The sequence below is a fragment of the Oncorhynchus clarkii genome, chromosome 12, assembly GCF_045791955.1.
Source record: "Oncorhynchus clarkii lewisi isolate Uvic-CL-2024 chromosome 12, UVic_Ocla_1.0, whole genome shotgun sequence".
NCBI lineage: Eukaryota > Metazoa > Chordata > Actinopteri > Salmoniformes > Salmonidae > Oncorhynchus > Oncorhynchus clarkii.
The window spans coordinates 3,482,917-3,506,696 of NC_092158.1; the positions used below are offsets into that span (position 1 = coordinate 3,482,917).

The 23,780-nt window shown below is 44.2% G+C and overlaps 1 protein-coding gene across 2 annotated transcripts in view; it reads left to right on the forward strand.

Moving 5' to 3' along the window:
• The window catches only part of LOC139422649 (PALM2 and AKAP2 fusion), a 228,511-nt gene that overhangs the window by 120,269 nt on the left and 84,462 nt on the right, over positions 1-23,780 (forward strand). For both annotated transcript variants that reach the window (XM_071173806.1, XM_071173805.1), the window contains exon 8: positions 3,513-4,298. In XM_071173806.1, the coding sequence (XP_071029907.1) occupies positions 3,513-4,298 (786 nt within the window). The remainder of the gene's footprint in view (positions 1-3,512; positions 4,299-23,780) is intronic.

Genomic DNA, 23,780 nt, shown 5'->3' on the forward strand with positions numbered 1-23,780 from the left:
GGTATAACACATTAAAACTGGAGATACCCTGGGACTGGTTATAACACAGTAAAACTGGAGATACCCTGGGACTGGTTATAACACATTTAAACTGGAGATACCCTGGGACTGGTTATAACACATTAAAACTGGAGATAACCTGGGACTGGTTACAACACATTAAAACTGGAGATACCCTGGGACTGGTTATAACACATCAAAACTGGAGATACCCTGGGACTGGTTATAACACATTAAAACTGGAGATACCCTGGGGCTGGTTATAACACATTAAAACTGGAGATACCCTGGGACTGGTTATAACACATTACAACTGGAGATACCCTGGGACTGGTTATAACACATCAAAACTGGAGATGCCCTGGGACTGGACTGGTTATAACACATTACACCTGGAGATACCCTGGGACTGGACTGGTTATAACACATTACACCTGGAGATACCCTGGGACTGGACTGGTTATAACACATTAAAACTGGAGATACCCTGGGACTGGTTATAACACATCAAAACTGGAGATACCCTGTGACTGGACTGGTTATAACACATTAAAACTGGAGATACCCTGGGATTGGTTATAACACATTACAACTGGAGATACCCTGGGACTGGTTATAACACATTAAAACTGGAGATACCGTGGGACTGGTTATGACACATTACAACTGGAGATACCCTGGGACTGGTTATAACACATTAAAACTGGAGATACCCTGGGACTGGTTAAAACACATCAAAACTGGAGATGCCCTGGGACTGGACTGGTTATAACACATTACACCTGGAGATACCCTGGGACTGGACTGCTCATAACACATTACACCTGGAGATACCCAGGGACTGGACTGGTTATAACACATTAAACCTGGAGATACCCTGGGACTGGACTGGTTATAACACATTAAAACTGGAGATACCCTGGCACTGGTTATAACACATCAAAACTGGAAATACCCTGGGACTGGACTGGTTATAACACGATAAAACTGGAGATACCCTGGGACTGGTTATAAAACATTAAAACTGGAGATACCCTGGGCCTGGTTATAACACATCAAAACTGGAGATACCCTGGCACTGGTTATAACACATTACACCTGGAGATACCTTGGGGATGGACTGGTTATAACACATTAAAACTGGAGATGCCCTGGGACTGGACTGGTTATAACACATTAAAACTGGAGATGCCCTGGGACTGGACTGGTTATAACACATTACAACTGGAGATACCCTGGGACTGGTTATAACACATTAAAACTGGAGATACTCTGGGACTGGTTATAACACATTAAAACTGGAGATACCCTGAGACTGGTTATAACACATTAAAACTGGAGATACCCTGGGACTGGTTATAACACATTAAAACTGGAGAAACCCTGGGACTGCTTATAACACATTATAACTGGAGATACCCTGGGACTGGTTATAACACATTTAAACTGGAGATACCCTGGGACTGGTTATAACACATTGAAACTGGAGATACTCTGGGACTGGTTATAACACATTAAAACTGGAGATACCCTGAGACTGGTTATAACACATTAAAACTGGAGATGCCCTGGGACTGGTTATAACACATTAAAACTGGAGATACCCTGGGACTGGTTATAACACATTTAAACTGGAGATACCCTGGGGCTGGACTGGTTATAACACATTAAAACTGGATATACCCTGGGACTGGTTATAACACATTACAACTGGAGATGCCCTGGCACTGGTTATAACACATTAAAACTGGAGATACCCTGGGACTGGTTATATCACATTACAACTGGAGATACCCTGGGACTGGTTATGACACATTTAAACTGGAGATACCCTGGGACTGGATTGGTTAAACACATTAAAACTGGAGATACCCTGGGACTGGTTATAACACATTACAACTGGAGATACCCTGGGACTGGTTATAACACATTAAAACTGGAGATACCCTGGGACTGGTTATAACAAATTAAAACTGTCGATACCCTGGGACTGGTTATAACACATTACAACTGGAGATACCCTGGGACTGCTTTGTTATAAGACATTAAAACTGGAGATACTCTGGGACTGGTTATAACACATTTAAACTGGAGATACCCTGGGACTGGACTGGTTATAACACATTAAAACTGGAGATACCCTGGGACTGGACTGGTTATAACACATTAAAACTGGAGATACCCTGGGACTGGTTATAACACATGACAACTGGAGATACCCTGGGACTGGTTATAACACATTAAAACTGGAGATACCCTGGGACTGGTTATAACACATTAAAACGGGAGATACCCTGGGACTGGTTATAACACATTACAACTGGAGATACCATGGGGCTGGTTATAACACATTAAAACTGGAGATACCCTGGGACTGATTATAACACATTTAAACTGGAGATACCCTGGGACTAGTTATAACACATTACAACTGGAGATACCATGGGGCTGGTTATAACACATTACAACTGGAGATACCCTGGGACTGGACTGGTTATAACACATTAAAACTGGAGATACCCTGGGACTGGTTATAACACATTAAAACTGGAGATACCCTGGGACTGGACTGGTTATAACACATTAAAACTGGAGATACCCTGGGACTGTTTATAACACATTTCAACTGGAATTACCCTGGGACTAGTTATAACACATTAAAACTGGAGATACCCTGGGACTGGACTGGTTATAACACATTAAAACTGGAGATACCCTGGGACTGGTTATAACACATGACAACTGGAGATACCCTGGGACTGGTTATAACACATTAAAACTGGAGATACCCTGGGACTGGTTATAACACATTAAAACGGGAGATACCCTGGGACTGGTTATAACACATTACAACTGGAGATACCATGGGGCTGGTTATAACACATTAAAACTGGAGATACCCTGGGACTGATTATAACACATTTAAACTGGAGATACCCTGGGACTAGTTATAACACATTACAACTGGAGATACCATGGGGCTGGTTATAACACATTACAACTGGAGATACCCTGGGACTGGAATGGTTATAACACATTAAAACTGGAGATACCCTGGGACTGGTTATAACACATTAAAACTGGAGATACCCTGGGACTGGACTGGTTATAACACATTAAAACTGGAGATACCCTGGGACTGTTTATAACACATTTCAACTGGAGATACCCTGGGATTGGACTGGTTATAACACATTTAAACTGGAGATACCCTGGGACTAGTTATAACACATTACAACTGGAGATACCCTGCTATATTGTGATACCATGCTATAATCTGTGTGTCCAATAATATTTTAGTGATACCATGCTATATTCTGTGTCTCCAATAATATTTTAGTGATACCATGCTATATTCTGTGTGTCCAATAATATTTTAGTGGTAGCATGCTACATTGTCTCCCCTTCTGTGTGTCTCCCTTGTCTGTCTGTCTGTAGCGATGTACCCCATGGTGATGTGCCCATTGTAGGACTTTAATGGTAACGATATGATGTGTTCTGTCTGTCTGTAGCGATGTACGCCATGGAGATCAACGTGGAGAAGGACAGGAAGACAGGTGACACCAGGATCCTGTCAGCGTCTTCCGTCAGCCCTGACGAGGTGCCCCAGCGTGGGGTGAAGGTCTTCGACGACGGCCGGAAGGTTGTCTATGAGGTCCGCTCGGGGGGGTCCACCACCCTGGAGAATGGGGTTCACCCCTGGAGTTCCCAACAGGTGGACGAGCTGATGCAACGGGTCGGGGTGCCCGCGGGTCAGACCGACGGGGGTAAGGCTAAGGTTACTATCACCCCTGTTGGTACTGGTGACACCAAAACCTCCCCCAGCTCCACTGACCGCACAGATGATCTCCCTACCACCTACACCACCCCCCCAGCCATCCGTAGCCCTGCCGCCATGGCCCACAAGGTTCCCCAAGCTCCAGGCGCCCCTATCACAACCCAGCCTCCACCCCGTCGGGAGGTAACCTACGAGGGAGAGGTGCTGGAGGCTCCCCAGGCAACGGCGGAGAAGCCAGTCACTATGATCTTCATGGGCTACCATAATGTAGACAACCAAGATGAAACCAAGAGGCTGCTGGGATTCGACGGCACCATCAAGGCTGAGATCGTCCTGATCGATGACGACGATGAGAAGTCGTTACGGGAGAAAACAGTCACCGACGGTTACTCCGTAATCGACGGCAACGCCGCCGACCTGGTGTCCGGCGCCCGGCCGCTCAGCGACACCACCGAACTTTCGTCGGAGGGGAAGGACGAGAGCTCTGCCACGGCCACCAAGGAACTCCCCTCCCCAGCAGGTATAGAGAAGAAAAAACGCTGCCATTGCTGTACTATCATGTGACCTCATTACTTTAACTACACTACCCACAACTCTCTAGTTTTTCCTGGGACTGCCGGGAGGGGAGAGCTCGTTGGTTCATCGAGGCTCTGATCCTCCTCCTCCCTAAACCCTCCTCTTCCTCATCCTCTTCCTCCTCGTGGCTACTAACAGAACCTACACCTGCCCTCTGACCTCTGGGACCTGGCTGGGGTTACAGCACTCTCTTTATCTGACCTTTGACATACAACCTCTCTCCTCTGTGAGCTGGTTGTGTCCAAACCTTGACCCCCTCTGTGAGCTGGGGAAGCAAAGCATCCTGTCTCATCTCTAGCCTTTCTGAGTTGACCCTAGACACTGATCTCGGGTCAGTTGTTCCTTTCCCCCAATAACGGTTAAGGACAGGATTGGGAGAGGGGCAGCTGATCCTGGATCTTTAGCTAGGGGAAACCTCACACCGGAGGACAACACTACCAGAGAAGACCAGAGCAGACCAGAGCAGGGGTTTGGTTGGACAGTCAGTTGCTAGTTATTGTATATACAACATATTGTAGTGTGGTGGTTACTAACGGTTATTTGGGAATAGTCAACAATGAGAATAGACAACAAGGACATCATCAAAACAAGCATGTCACGTAAATAAATAAATTGTCTGTAAGAAATAGGTTACAATACAGTGATTTAACTTGACTGTCTTGTTACAGAACTGAATCTGAAGATGAAAGGGTCAGTTTGGGTGTTTGTGTGTCATTTAGATTGGCTCATATCTCAACAAACATCTATCAGCCACTCCTGAACACTATCTATCAGCCACTCCTGAACACTATCTATCAGCCACTCCTGAACACTGTCTATCAGCCACTCCTGAACACTATCTATCAGCCACTCCTGAACACTATCTATCAGCCACTCCTGAACACTGTCTATCAGCCACTCCTGAACGCTATCTATCAGCCACTCCTGAACATCATCTATCAGCCACTCCTGAACGCTATCTATCAGCCACTCCAGAAAACTATCTATCAGCCACTCCTGAACACTATCTATCAGCCACTCCTGAACATCATCTATCAGCCACTCCTGAACATCATCTATCAGCCACGCCTGAACACCATCTATCAGCCACTCCTGAACACTATCTATCAGCCACACCTGAACACTATCTATCAGCCACTCCTGAACACTATCTATCAGCCACTCCTGAACACTATCTATAATCCACTCCTGAACATTATCTATCAGCCACTCCTGAACGCTATCTATCAGCCACTCCTGAACACTATCTATCAGCCACTCCTGAACGCTATCTATCAGCCACTCCTGAACACTATCTATCAGCCACTCCTGAACACCATCTATCAGCCACTCCTGAACATCATCTATCAGCCACTCCTGAACGCTATCTATCAGCCACTCCTGAACGCTATCTATCAGCCACTCCTGAACACCATCTATCAGCCACTCCTGAACACTATCTATCAGCCACTCCTGAACACAATCTATCAGCCACTCCTGAACATCATCTATCAGCCACGCCTGAACATCATCTATCAGCCACTCCTGAGCACTATCTATCAGCCACTCCTGAACACTATCTATAATCTACTCCTGAACACTATCTATCAGCCACTCCTGAACACTATCTATCAGCCACTCCTGAACACTATCTATCAGCCACTCCTGAACGCTATCTATCAGCCACTCCTGAACGCTATCTATCAGCCACTCCTGAACACCATCTATCAGCCACTCCTGAACACTATCTATCAGCCACTCCTGAACATCATCTATCAGCCACTCCTGAACATCATCTATCAGCCACTCCTGAACATCATCTATCAGCCACTCCTGAGCACTATCTATCAGCCACTCCTGAACACTATCTATCAGCCACTCCTGAACATCATCTATCAGCCACTCCTGAACATCATCTATCAGCCACTCCTGAACACTATATATCAGCCACTCCTGAACACTATCTATCAGCCACTCCTGAACACTATCTATCAGCCACTCCTGAACATCATCTATCAGCCACTCCTGAACACTATCTATCAGCCACTCCTGAACATCATCTATCAGCCACTCCTGAACATTATCTATCAGCCACTCCTGAACATCATCTATCAGCCACTCCTGAACATCATCTATCAGCCACTCCTGAGCACTATCTATCAGCCACTCCTGAACATCATCTATCAGCCACTCCTGAACACTATCTATCAGCCACTCCTGAACACTATCTATCAGCCACTCCTAAACATCATCTATCAGCCACTCCTGAACATCATCTATCAGCCACTCCTGAGCACTATCTATCAGCCACTCCTGAACACTATCTATCAGCCACTCCTGAACATCATCTATCAGCCACTCCTGAACATCATCTATCAGCCACTCCTGAACACTATATATCAGCCACTCCTGAACACTATCTATCAGCCACTCCTGAACACTATCTATCAGCCACTCCTGAACATCATCTATCAGCCACTCCTGAACACTATCTATCAGCCACTCCTGAACATCATCTATCAGCCACTCCTGAACATTATCTATCAGCCACTCCTGAACATCATCTATCAGCCACTCCTGAACATCATCTATCAGCCACTCCTGAGCACTATCTATCAGCCACTCCTGAACATCATCTATCAGCCACTCCTGAACACTATCTATCAGCCACTCCTGAACACTATCTATCAGCCACTCCTAAACATCATCTATCAGCCACTCCTGAACACTATCTATCAGCCACTCCTGAACATCATCTATCAGCCACTCCTGAACATTATCTATCAGCCACTCCTGAACATCATCTATCAGCCACTCCTGAACATTATCTATCAGCCGCTCCTGAACACTCTATATGGAACACTTAAAAATTATCTATTGTCCACTCCTAAACACTTTATACACTACATGACCTGCTCGTCGAACATCTCATTCCATAATCATGGGCATTAATATGGAGTTGGTCCCCCCATTTGCTGCTGTACCAGCCTCCACTCTTCTGGGAAGGCTTTCCACTAGACGTTGGAACATTGCTGCTGGGACTTGCTTCCATTCAGCAACAAGAGTATTAGTGAGGTCGGGCTCTGAGGTTGGGTGATTAGGATCGGCTCTGATGTTGGGTGGTTAGGCCTGGCTCTGATGTTGGGTGATTAGGCCTGGCTCTGATGTTGGGTGATTAGGACTGGCTCTGATGTTGGGTGATTAGGCCTGGCTCTGATGTTGGGTGATTAGGACTGGCTCTGATGTTGGGTGAATAGGACTGGTGCTGATGTTGGGTGATTAGGCTCTGATGTTGGGTGATTAGGCCTGGCTCTGATGTTGGGTGATTAGGACTGGCTCTGACTGGCTCTGATGTTGGGTGATTAGGATTGACTCTGATGTTGAGCGATTATGCATAACCATGTGATGTAGTGTAGTGAGGGTTATGACATGTCATTGGGTTAACCATGTGACATAGTGTAGTGAGGGTTATAACATGTGAAATAGTGTTGTGAGGGTTATAACATGTCATTGGGTTAACCATGTGACATAGTGTAGTAAGGGTTATAACATGTCATTGGGGTTAACCATGTGACATAGTGTAGTAAGGGTTATAACATGTCATTGGGTTGACAATGTGACATAGTGTAGTGAGGATTATAACATGTCATTGGGTTAACCATGTGACATAGTGTAGTAAGGGTTATAACATGTCATTGGGTTGATAATGTGACATAGTGTAGTAAGGGTTATAACATGTGAAATAGTGTAGTGAGGGTTACAGCACATCATTGGGTTGATAATGTGACATAGTGTAGTGAGGATTATAAAATGTCATTGGGTTGATAATGTGACATAGTGTTGTGAGGGTTATAACATGTCATTGGGCTGATAATGTGACATAGTGTAGTGAGGGTTATAACATGTCATTGGGTTGATAATGTGACATAGTGTAGTATGGGTTATAACATGTCATTGGGTTGATAATGTGACATAGTGTAGTAAGGGTTATAACACGTCATTGTGTTGATAATGTGACATCCTGTAATATGGGTTATAACATGTCATTGGGTTGATAATGTGACGTAGTGTAGTGAGAGTTGTGCTGAGGGTCAACTTGAGGTCCAGTTTGTATGGCAGACCTTAGTTTACAAGTATTGTGGGGCTCTGGTCTAAAGTAGTGAACTATATAGGGAATAGGGTTCTATAGGGTTCTTGTCTAAAGTAGTGTACTATATAGGGAATAGGGTTCCATAGGGCTCTGGTCTAAAGTAGTTCAGTATATAGGGAATAGGGTTCCATAGGGCTCTGGTCTAAAGTAGTGTACTATATAGGGAATAGGGTTCCATAGGGCTCTGGTCTAAAGTAGTGCACGACATAGGGAATAGGACACAGACATAGGGTTTCAGAACCAACAGAACTTCTGAGATGTGTAAAGAATGTCCACTGTGGTGAAACAACTGCCTCTCTGTCTAAAGCTAACATACTGGGACATATTCAACAACAACCTGAAACAAACCACTTTTCAACCCAAAACTAACAACAACAAACTAACTAATGCTTTCATTTGATTTTGTTTCACCATCCCGTTTCCTTTTTCTGAATTTAGGATCATCACTCACACTGTCTTTAATATCTCACAAACACATTCACCTCCGTTCTTCTTTCAATCCTTTCAGTCAGCCAGCCTGTCAGCCTGCCAGCCTGTCAGCCAGCCTGCCAGTCAGTCAGCCAGCCAGCCTGTCAGCCAGCCTGCCAGTCAGTCAGCCAGCCAGCCTGTCAGCCAGCCTGCCAGTCAGTCAGCCAGCCAGCCTGTCAGCCAGCCTGCCAGTCAGTCAGTCAGTCAGCCAGTGGTCTGTTGTAGTAGTGAATCTCGATCTCCCTCTGTATGGTAAATTAACTAGTCTAATAAACAGATTTCTCCACTGTGTCCTTCCTCCTTTGTCTTTGCTATGATTCTTTCTCTAACTCTTCTTCCAAAATCAGGACACTACTCTACCTCAACTTTGCAAAGCACTACAATACCCTACTCTACCTCTACTCTACCTCTACTCTACTCTACCTCTACTCTACTCTACCTCTACTCTACCTCTACTCTACCTCTACTCTACCTCTACTCTACTCTACCTCTACTCTACCTCTACTCTACCTCTACTCTACCTCTACTCTACTCTACCTCTACTCTACCTCTACTCTACTCTACCTCTACTATACCTCTACTCTACTCTACCTCTACTCTACCTCTACTCTACCTCTACTCTACCTCTACTCTACTCTACTCTACCTCTACTCTACCTCTACTCTACCTCTACTCTACTCTACCTCTACTATACCTCTACTCTACCCTACCTCTACTCTACCTCTACTGTACTCTACTCTACTCTACCTCTACCCCACCTCTACTCTACCTCTACTCTACTCTACTCTACTCTATCTCTACTCTACCTCTACTCTACCTCCCACTGTACTCTACTCTACCTCTACTCTACTCTACCTCTACTCTACCTCTACTGTACTCTACTCTACTCTACCTCTACTCTACCTATACTCTACCTCTACTGTACTCTACTCTATATCTACCTCTACCCTACCTCTACCTATCTACCACTACCCTAACACTACTCTACAACTACTCTAATCAACCACTACTCTACCAATACTCTAACACCACTCTAATCTAACACTACTCTACCACTACTATACAACTCCTAAACCACTACTCTAACACTAATCAACAACTAGTCTACTGTACCACTACTATACAACTCCTCTACCACTACTCTACCAATACTTCAGCACTGTTCAACCACTACTCTACCACTACTCTTCCACTACTTTACTCCACCACTACTCTACCACTACTCTACTCTACCACTACTTTACTCTACCATTACCCTAGCTCTACTCTACCATTACTCTACCACTCCTCTACCACTAATTTAAAACTACTCTACTACTATACCACTATTCAACCACTACTCTACCACTTCTCCACCTCTACTCTACTACCACTACTACACAACTATTCCACCAATACTATACCACTACTCTACCACTACTATACCACTGCTCTACCACTACTCTATTCTACAACAACTCTACTCTACAACTACTATACCACTACTCTACCATTGCTCTACTCTACAACTAATCTATTCTACTGCTACTCTACCACTACTCTACCACTACTCAAACACTACTCGAACACAACTCAACAACTACTCTACTCTACCACTACTCTAACACTACTCAACAACTACTCCACTCTACCACTACTCTACCACTACTCTACTCTACCACTACTCTACCACTACTCTACTCTACCATTACTATACCACTACTTTACTCTACCACTACTCAACAACTACTCTACTCTACCACTACTCTACCACGTCTCTACCACTACTCAACCACTACTTTACTCTACCACTACCATACCTCTACTCTACCACTACTCTACCCCAACTATACCACTACACTACCACTACTCTACTCTACCACCAATCTTCAATACCACTACTATACCACTACTATACCATTACTATACCACCATTCAACCACTACTCCACCACTACTCCACCTCTACTCTACCACCACTACTATACCAATATGCCATCACTACTCTACCACTACTCCACCTCTACTCTACCACCACTACTATACCACTACTCTACCACTACTCGAACACAACTCAACAACTACTCTACTCTACCACTACTCTAACACTACTCAAAAACTACTCTATTCTACCACTACTCTACCACTACTCTACTCTACCACTACTCTACCACTACTCTACTATACCACTACTCTACCACTTCTCTACTCTACAACTACTCTATTCTACTACTACTCTACCACTACTCCACCACAACTCTACTCTACAACTACTCTACTCTACAGGTATTCTAGCACTACTCTACTCTACCACTTCCCTACTCTACCACTACTCTATTCTTCAATAACACTACTCTAACACTGCTTTGCCTCTACCACTACTCTACTCTTGTACTACAATACTATCCCACTACTATACTCTCCCACTACGCTACCTCTACTCTAAAAACTAATCTACAACTACTATACCACTACTCTATCACAACAAAACCACTAATCTACCATTACTCTACAACTACTATACCAATACTATACCACTCCTAAACCACTACTCTACCACCACTCTACCACTACTTAAGCACTATTCTACCACTACTCCACAACTACTATACCACTACTCAACCACTACTACACCACTATTCAACCACTATTGCACCACTAATCTACCATTACTCTACAACTACTATACAACTGCTCTACCACTACTCTACAACTACTATATCACTACTCTACCACTAAGTTACCTCTTATCTACTCTACTCTACTCTACTCTACCTCTACTCTACTCTACCTCTACTATACCTATACTCTACTCTACCTCCACTCTACTATGCCTTTACTCTACCTCTACTCTACGTCTACTCTACCTATACTCTACCTCTACTCTACTCTACTCAAACTCTACTCTACCTCTACTCTATTCTACACTACTTAATCTTTACTCTTCTCTGCACTACACTACTCAACCTCTACTCTACTCTACACTACTCTACCTCTACTCTACCTCTACTCTACTCTACACTACTCAACCTCTACTCTACTCTACACAACTCTACGTCTACACAACATCTACTCTACTCTACCACCACTCTACTCTAAGACAACTCTACTCTATATCTACCTCTACCCTACTTCTACCTATCTACCACTACCCTACCCTACCCTACCTATCAACCACTACCCTACCTCTACCCTACCACTACTCTACAACTACTCTAATCTACCACTACTCTACCACTACTATACCACTACTCTACAACTACTATACCTCTACTCAACCACTACTACACCACTAATCTACCATTGCTCTACAACTACTATACAACTACTCTACCACTATCTACCACTACTCTACCACTACGTTACCTCTTATCTACCACTGCTCTACTCTACCCTACCACAAAAACTATTATTCTCTACCCTACCACTACTCTACAACTACTCTACAACTACTCTACAACTGCTCTACCTCTACTCTACTCTACCACTACCCTACCACTACTCTACAACTACTCTACAACTACTCTACAACTACTCTACCTCTACTCTACTCTACCAATTCCCTACCACTACTCTACAACTACTATACCACTGCTCTACCACTACTCTACAACTACTATATCACTACGTTACCTCTTATCTACTCTACTCTACTCTACTCTACCTCTACTCTACTCTACCTCTACTCTACTCTGCCTCTACTCTACCTCTACTCTACGTCTACTCTACCTATACTCTACCTCTACTCTACTCTACTCAAACTCTACTCTACCTATACTCTACTCTACACTACTTAACCTTTACTCTTCTCTGCACTACACTACTCAACCTCTACTCTACTCTACACTACTCTACCTCTACTCTACCTCTACTCTACTCTACACTACTCAACCTCTACTCTACACTACGTCTACACAATATCTACTCTACTCTACCACCACTCTACTCTAAGACAACTCTACTCTATATCTACCTCTACCCTACTTCTACCTATCTACCACTACCCTACCCTACCCTACCTATCTACCACTACCCTACCTCTACTCTACCACTACTCTACAACTATTCTAATCTACCACTACTCTACCACTACTATACCACTACTCTACAACTACTATACCTCTACTCAACCACTACTACACCACTAATCTACCATTGCTCTACAACTACTATACAACTACTCTACCACTACTCTACCACTACGTTACCTGTTATCTACCACTGCTCTACTCTACCCTACCACAAAAACTATTATTCTCTACCCTACCACTACTCTACAACTACTCTACAACTACTCTACCTCTACTCTACTCTACCACTACCCTACCACTACCCTACCACTACTCTACACTACCACTACTCTAACACTACTCAACCACTAGTCTACTCTACCAATACTCTAATCTACCACTCCTCCACCACTACTCTAAAACCACTCTACCTCTACTCTACCACTACTCTACTACCACTCTACCAGCACTCTACCACTACTTGACCACTATTCTACCACTACTCTACCACTACTCTACCACTACTATACCACCACTCTACAACCACTCTACCACCACTCTACCACTACTTGACCGCTATTCTACCACTACTCTACCACTACCCTACCACTACTCCAACTCTACTCTGCCACTACTCCACCACTACTATACCACTAATCTACCACTACTATACCACTACCCTACCACTTTTATACCACTACTCTACCACTATTCCACCACTACAATACCACTACTCAACCACTACTATACCACTCATCTACCATTACTCTACAACTACTATACCACTACTCCACCACTACTATACCACTCCTCAACCACTATTATACCACTAATCTACCATTACTCTATAACAACTTTACCACTCCTATACAACTACTCTACCACTACTCTTCCACTGCTCTACCTCTACTCTATCACTACTCTACTCTACCACTACTTTATTCACCACTACTCTACCACTACTCTTCGACTACTCTACTCTACCACTACTCTACTCTAACCTACCACAACTCAACCCTACCACTTCTCTACACTTACTCTACCTTACCACTACAACTATTCTACCACTACTCATCCTCTACTCAACCAGTACTCTACCTCTACTCTATATCTACTACTCTACCACCACTCAACCACTACTCTATATCAAATCTGCTCTGCTCTGCCCTTCCACTAAAACTAATCTTCTCTACCCTATCTCTACTCTACCACTAATCTACTCTACACCTACTCTACCACTATTATAATCTACCACTAATCTACTCTAGTGCTATTCTTCCACTGTCTACTCTACCTCGACACTACCACTACCACTACTCTACCACTACTCCACATCAACTTGACTCTACACAACCACTTAAACTACTGTTCTTTACCCTACCACTGCTCTACTCTACCACTCCTCCACCACCACTAAACACTACTCTACCACTACTCCAGCACTACTCTACCACTACTATACGAATACTATGCAACTAATATACCACCACTCTACCACTACTCTACTCTACCACTACTACACCACTCCTCTACCACTACTCTACTAAAATTTACACTACTATACAACCACTATAAAACAATTATAACACTACTCTACCAATACCTTACACTACTATACAAATACTCTATAACAATTATACCACCACTCTACCACTACTCTAACAAAACTCTACCACTACTAGACTACTCCTCTACCACTACTCTACCACTACTATACCACTCATCTACCACTACTCTAACATAACTCTACAACTTATTTCTACTACCACTTCTCTAGATCTGCTTTTCAACTACTCTACTCTACCGCTACTCTACTCTACCACTACTCTACCACTACTCTACTCTACCACCACTCTACCTCAACTCTACAACTACTAAACCACTACTCTACTCTACCGCTACTCTACTATACCACTATTTACCACTACTCTACTCTACCACCACTCTACCTCAACTCTACAACTACTAAACCACAACGCTACTCTACCACTACTCTATACTCTACCACCACTCTACCTCAACTCTAAAACTACTATACCAGTAGTCTACTCTACCACTACTCTAACACTACTCTACCACTACTCTACAGCTACTATACCGGTACTCTACCACTACTACTCTACTCTACCACTACTCTACCACTACTCAATCACTACTCTAAAACGGCTCTACCACTACTCTACCTCCACAATACCTCTACTCTTCCACAACAATACCACTATTCTACTCTACCTCTACGCTACAACCACAAAACCACTACTCTACCACAACAATACCACTATTATACTCTACCTCTACTCTGCCACTACTCTACTTTATCATTACTCCAACACCATTCTACTCTACTCTACCACTGCTCTACGCTACCACTACTCGACCACTACTCTACCAGTATTCTGTAACTACACTACTCTACCACTATTCTACCACTACTCTACTCTACCACTACTCAACCACTAATCTACCACTATTCTACTCTACCACTACTCGACCACTACTCTACCAGTATTCTGTCACTACACTACTCTACCACTATTCTACCACTACTCTACTCTACCACTAGTCTACCTCTCCTCTACCACTATTCTACCACTACTCTACCACTACTATACAACTACTCTACCACAATTCTACTCTACCACTTCTCTACCACTACTCTACCACTGCAATACCTCTACTCTACCACTTCTCTACCACTACTCTACCACTACTATACAACTAATTCACATCTAAAATACCACCACTCTACCAGTACTCTACTCTACCACAACTCTACTCTAACACTACTCTACAACTACTATACCTCTACTCTACCACCACAATACCTCTACTCTACCACTACTCTACCACTTCTCTACCACTACTCTACCCCTACTATACAACTAATCCACATCTAAAATACCACCACTCTACCAGTACTCTACTCTACCACTTCTCTACCACTACTCTACCACTACTCTACTGTACCACCACTGTACCACTACTCTATACTCTACCACCACTCTACCTTAACTCTACAACCACTATACCACTACTCTACTCTAACACTACTCTACAACTACTATACCTCTACTCTGCCACCACAATACCTCTACTCTACCACTAGTCTACCTCTCCTCTACCACTATTCTACCACTACTCTACCACTACTATACAACTACTCTACCACGACTCTACCACTAATATAAAACTACTCCACAACGAACATACCACCACTCTACCAGTACTCTGCTCTACCACAATTCTACTCTACCACTTCTCTACCACTACTCTACCACTACTATACAACTAATTCACATCTAAAATACCACCACTCTACCAGCACTCTACTCTACCACAACTCTACTCTAACACTACTCTACAACTACTATACCTCTACTCTACCACCACAATACCTCTACTCTACCACTACAATACCTCTACTCTACCACTACTCTACCACTACAATACCTCTACTCTACCACTACTCTACCACTACTCTACCACTACAATACCTCTACTCTACCACTTCTCTACCACTACTCTACCACTACTATACAACTAATTCACATCTAAAATACCACCACTCTACCAGTACTCTACTCTACCACAACTCTACTCTAACACTACTCTACAACTACTATACCTCTACTCTACCACCACAATACCTCTACTCTACCACTACTCTACCACTTCTCTACCACTACTCTACCCCTACTATACAACTAATCCACATCTAAAATACCACCACTCTACCAGTACTCTACTCTACCACTTCTCTACCACTACTCTACCACTACTCTACTGTACCACCACTGTACCACTACTCTATACTCTACCACCACTCTACCTTAACTCTACAACCACTATACCACTACTCTACTCTAACACTACTCTACAACTACTATACCTCTACTCTGCCACCACAATACCTCTACTCTACCACTAGTCTACCTCTCCTCTACCACTATTCTACCACTACTCTACCACTACTATACAACTACTCTACCACGACTCTACCACTAATATAAAACTACTCTACCAGTACTCTACCAGTACTCTGCTCTACCACAATTCTACTCTACCACTTCTCTACCACTACTCTACCACTACTATACAACTAATTCACATCTAAAATACCACCACTCTACCAGCACTCTACTCTACCACAACTCTACTCTAACACTACTCTACAACTACTATACCTCTACTCTACCACCACAATACCTCTACTCTACCACTACAATACCTCTACTCTACCACTACTCTACCACTACAATACCTCTACTCTACCACTACTCTACCACTACTCTACCACTACAATACCTCTACTATATCACTACTCTACCACTACTCTACAACTACTCTACCACTACTCTACCTCTCCTCTAACACTACTCTACCACTACAATACCTCTACTCTACCACTACTCTACCACTACTCTACCACTACAATACCTCTACTCTATCACTACTCTACCACTACTCTACAACTACTCTACCACTACAATACCTCTACTCTATCACTACTCTACCACTACTCTACAACTACTCTACCACAACTCTACCTCTCCTCTAACACTACTTTTCAACTACTCTATAAAAAATAAGAATTTGTTCTTAAGTAACTGACTTGCCTAGTTAAATAAAAGTTAAATAAAATAAAAACATCTACTCTACACTACCACTACTATACCTCTTCACTAATCTACTCTACCTGGACAAAAACACTAAATCTACCCCTACCACTAATCTACTCTAAAACAACTCTACCACTACAATACCACTACTTGACTCTATCACTACTCTACAACCACAATATCACTACTATACCATTACTCTACCACTACTCTACTGTACCACTACTGTACCACTACTCTATATTCTACCACTACTCTACCCTAACTCTACAACCACTATACCACTACTCTACCACCACAATACCTCTAATCTACCACTATAATACCTCTACTCTACCACTACTCTACCACTACAATACCACTACTTGACTATACCACTACTCTACTACCACAATATCACTACTATACCATTACTCTACCACTACTCTACTGTACCACTACTGTACCACTACTCTATATTCTACCACTACTCTACCTTAATTCTACAACCACTATACCACTACTCTACCACCACAATACCTCTAATCTACCACTACAATACCTCTACTCTACCACTACTCTACCACTACAATACCTCTACTCTACCACTACTCTACCACTACAATACCTCCACTCTACCACTACAATACCACTACTCTACTCTAACACTACTCTACCTCTACTCTACAACTACAATACCTCTACTCTACCACTACAATACCACTACTCTACTCTACCTCTTCTCTACCACTACAATACCACTACTCTACTCTACCTCTTCTATACCACTACAATACCACTACTCTACCTCTACTGTACCACTACAATACCACTACTCTACTCTACCTCTACTCTACAACTACAATACCTCTACTCTACCACTACAATACCACTACTCTACTCTACCTCTTCTCTACCACTACAATACCACTAGTCTACTCTACCTCTTCTATAACACTACAATACCACTACTCTACTCTACCTCTACTGTACCGCTACAATACCTCTACTCTACCACCACAATACCTCTACTCTACTCTACCACTGTTCTACCACTACTCTACCCTACTACTACTCTACCACTACTCTACCCTACTACTACCCTACTCTACCACTAGTCTACCACTACTCTTTCACTACTCTACCACTAATCTACTCTACCACTACTCTATACTCTACCACCACTCTACCACTTCTCTTACACTACTCTACCACTACAATACCACGACTCTACCACTACTCTATCACTACAATACCTCTACCACTACAATACCACTACTCTATCACTACTCTACCTCTCCTCTACCACTACTATACCACTACTCTACCCTACTACTACTCTACACTACCACAACTCTACTCTACTCTACCACTACTCTATCACTACTCTAACACCACTCTACCACTACTCTACTCTTCCACTATTCTACCACTACTCTAACACTACTCTCACACACACTGCAAATAAGGTCCCACACACTGCAATTAACATTAAGCACTTCAACTAACATCACACACACTTCAACTAACATCACACACACTGTAATTAATGTCACACACACTGTAGTTAACGTCACACACACTGTAGTTAACTTCACACACATTGCAAATAAGGTCACACACACCGCAACTACCGTCACACACACCGCAACTACCGTCACACACACACTTCAACTACCGTCACACACACACTTCATCTACCGTCACGCACACACTTCAACTACCGTCACACACACACTTCAACAACCGTCACACACACACTTCAACTACCGTCACACACACACTTCAACTACCGTCACACACACCGTAACTACCGTCACACACACACTTCAACTAACGTCACACACACACCGCAACTACCATCAAATACACACTTCAACTTACCGTCACACACACCGTAACTACCGTCACACACACACTTCAACTACCGTCACACACACTTCAACTACCGTCACACACACTTCAACTACCGTCACACACACCGCAACTACCGTCACACACACTTCAACTACCGTCACACACACCGTAACTACCGTCACACACACACTTCAACTACCGTCACACACACACACACTTCAACTACCGTCACACACACCACAACTACCGTCAAACACACACTTCAACTACCATCACACACACTTCAACTACCGTCACACACACACACTTCAACTACCGTCACACACACTTCAATTACCGTCACACACACTTCAACTACCGTCACACACACACTTCACCTACCGTCACACACACATTTCAACTACCGTCACACACACACTTCAACTAACGTCACACACACACTTCAACTATCGTCACACACACCACAACTACCGTCACACACACACTTCAACTACCGTCACACACACCGCAACTACCGTCACACATACACTTCAACTACCGTCACACACACAGCGCAACTACCGTCACACACACACCTCAACTACCGTCACACACACACCGCAACTACCGTCACACACACTTCAACTACCGTCACACACACACTTCAACTACCGTCACACACACCACAACTACCGTCACAAACACACCGCAACTACTGTCACACACAATTCAACTATTGTCACACACACACTTCAACTACCGTCACACACACCGCAACTACCGTCACACACACCGCAACTACCGTCACACACAATTCAACTACCGTCACACACACACCTCAACTACCGTCACACACACTTCAACTATCGTCACACACACTTCAACTACCGTCACACACACCGCAACTACCATCACACATACACTTCAACTACCGTCACACACACCGCAACTACCGTCACACACACCGCAACTACCGTCACGCACACACTTCAACTACCGTCACACACACTTCAACTACCGTCACACACACACTTCAACTACCGTCACACACACACTTCAACTACCGTCACACACACTTCAACTACCGTCACACACACTTCAACTACCGTCACACACACTTCAACTACCGTCACACACACACTTCAACTACCGTCACACACACTTCAACTACCGTCACACACAACCTTCAACTACCATCACACACACTTCAACTACCATCACACACACTTCAACTACCGTCACACACACTTCAACTACCGTCACACACACTTCAACTACCGTCACACACACACTTCAACTACCGTCACACACACCACAACTACCGTCACAAACACACCGCAACTACTGTCACACACAATTCAACTATTGTCACACACACACTTCAACTACCGTCACACACACCGCAACTACCGTCACACACACCGCAACTACCGTCACACACAATTCAACTACCGTCACACACACACCTCAACTACCGCCACACACACCTCAACTACCGTCACACACACCTCAACTACCGTCATACACACTTCAACTATCGTCACACACACACTTCAACTACCGTCACACACACCGCAACTACCGTCACACACACCGCAACTATCCATCACACACACTTCAACTACCGTCACACACACTTCAACTACCGTCACACACACTTCAACTACCGTCACACACACACTTCAACTACCGTCACACACACCACAACTACCGTCACACACACACCGCAACTACCGTCACACACACTTCAACTATCGTCACACACACACTTCAACTACCGTCACACACACCACAACTACCGTCACACACACTTCAACTACTGTCACACACACCGCAACTACCATCACACACACACTTCAACTACCGTCACACACACTGCAACTACCGTCACACACACACTTCAACTACCGTCACACACACACTTCAACTATCATCACACACACACTTCAACTGCCGTCACACACACTTCAACTACCGTCACACACACCGCAACTACCATCACACACACACTTCAACTACCGTCACACACACTTCAACTACCGTCACACACACTTCAACTACCGTCACACACATTTCAACTACCGTCACACACACACTTCAACTACCGTCACACACACCGCAACTACCATCACACACACACCTCAACTACCGTCACACACACACTTCAACTACCGTCACACACACTTCAACTACCATCACACACACACTTCAACTATCGTCACACACACACCGCAACAACCGTCACACACACACTTCAACTATCGTCACACACACACTTCAACTACAGTCACACACACTTCAACTACCGTCACACACACTTCAACTACCGTCACACACACACTTCAACTACCGTCACACACACTTCAACTACCGTCACACACACACCTCAACTACCGTCACACACACCGCAACTACCGTCACACACACACTTCAACTATCGTCACACACACACTTCAACTACCGTCACACACACTTCAACTACCGTCACACACACACTTCAACTACCGTCACACACACTTCAACTACCATCACACACACACTTCAACTATCATCACACACACACCGCAACAACCGTCACACACACACTTCAACTATTGTCATACACACTTCAACTACCGTCACACACACTTCAACTACCGTCACACACACACTTCAACTACCGTCACACACACTTCAACTACCGTCACACACACGCTTCAACTACCGTCACACACACACTTCAACTACCGTCACACACACCGCAACTACAGTCACACACACACTTCAACTGCCGTCACACACACACTTCAACTACCGTCACACACAAACTTCAACTACCGTCACACACACTTCAACTACCGTCACACACACACTTCAACTACCGTCACACACACTTCAACTACCGTCACACACACCACAACTACCATCACACACACACTTCAACTACCGTCACACACACTTCAACTACCGTCACACACACACTTCAACTACCGTCACACACACTTCAACTACCGTCACACACACACCTCAACTACCGTCACACACACTTCAACTACCGTCACACACACACCTCAACTACCGTCACACACACACTTCAACTACCGTCACACACACACTTAAACTACCGTCACACACACACTTAAACTACCGTCACACACACACTTCAACTACCGTCACACACACTTCAACTACCGTCACACACACACTTCAACTACCGTCACACACACACTTCAACTACCGTCACACACACCGTAACTACCGTCACACACACACTTCAACTACCGTCACACACACACGTCAACTACCGTCACACACACCACAACTACCGTCAAACACACACTTCAACTACCATCACACACACACTTCAACTATCGTCACACACACCACAACTACCGTCACACACACACTTCAACTACCGTCACACACACCGCAACTACCGTCACACATACACTTCAACTACCGTCACACACACACCGCAACTACCGTCACACACACACCTCAACTACCGTCACACACACACCGCAACTACCGTCACACACACACCTAAACTACCGTCACACACACCGCAACTACCGTCACACACACTTCAACTACCGTCACACACACACTTCAACTACCGTCACAAACACACTTCAACTACCGTCACACACACAATTCAACTACCGTCACACACACACTTCAACTACCGTCACACACACACTTCAACTATCGTCACACACACCACAACTACCGTCACACACACACTTCAACTACCGTCACACACACCGCAACTACCGTCACACATACACTTCAACTACCGTCACACACACACCGCAACTACCGTCACACACACACCTCAACTACCGTCACACACACACCGCAACTACCGTCACACACACACCTAAACTACCGTCACACACACCGCAACTACCGTCACACACACTTCAACTACCGTCACACACACACTTCAACTACCGTCACAAACACACTTCAACTACCGTCACACACACACTTCAACTACCGTCACAAACACACTTCAACTACCGTCACACACACTTCAACTATCGTCACACACACTTCAACTACCGTCACACACACCGCAACTACCATCACACACACACTTCAACTACCGTCACACACACCGCAACTACCGTCACACACACCGCAACTACCGTCACACACACACTTCAACTACCGTCACACACACACTTCAACTACCGTCACACACACACTTCAACTACCGTCACACACACACCGCAACTACCGTCACACACACCGCAACTACCATCACACACACTTCAACTAACGTCACAAACACACTTCAACTACCGTCACACACACAATTCAACTACCGTCACACACACACTTCAACTACCGTCACACACACACTTCAACTATCGTCACACACACCACAACTACCGTCACACACACACTTCAACTACCGTCACA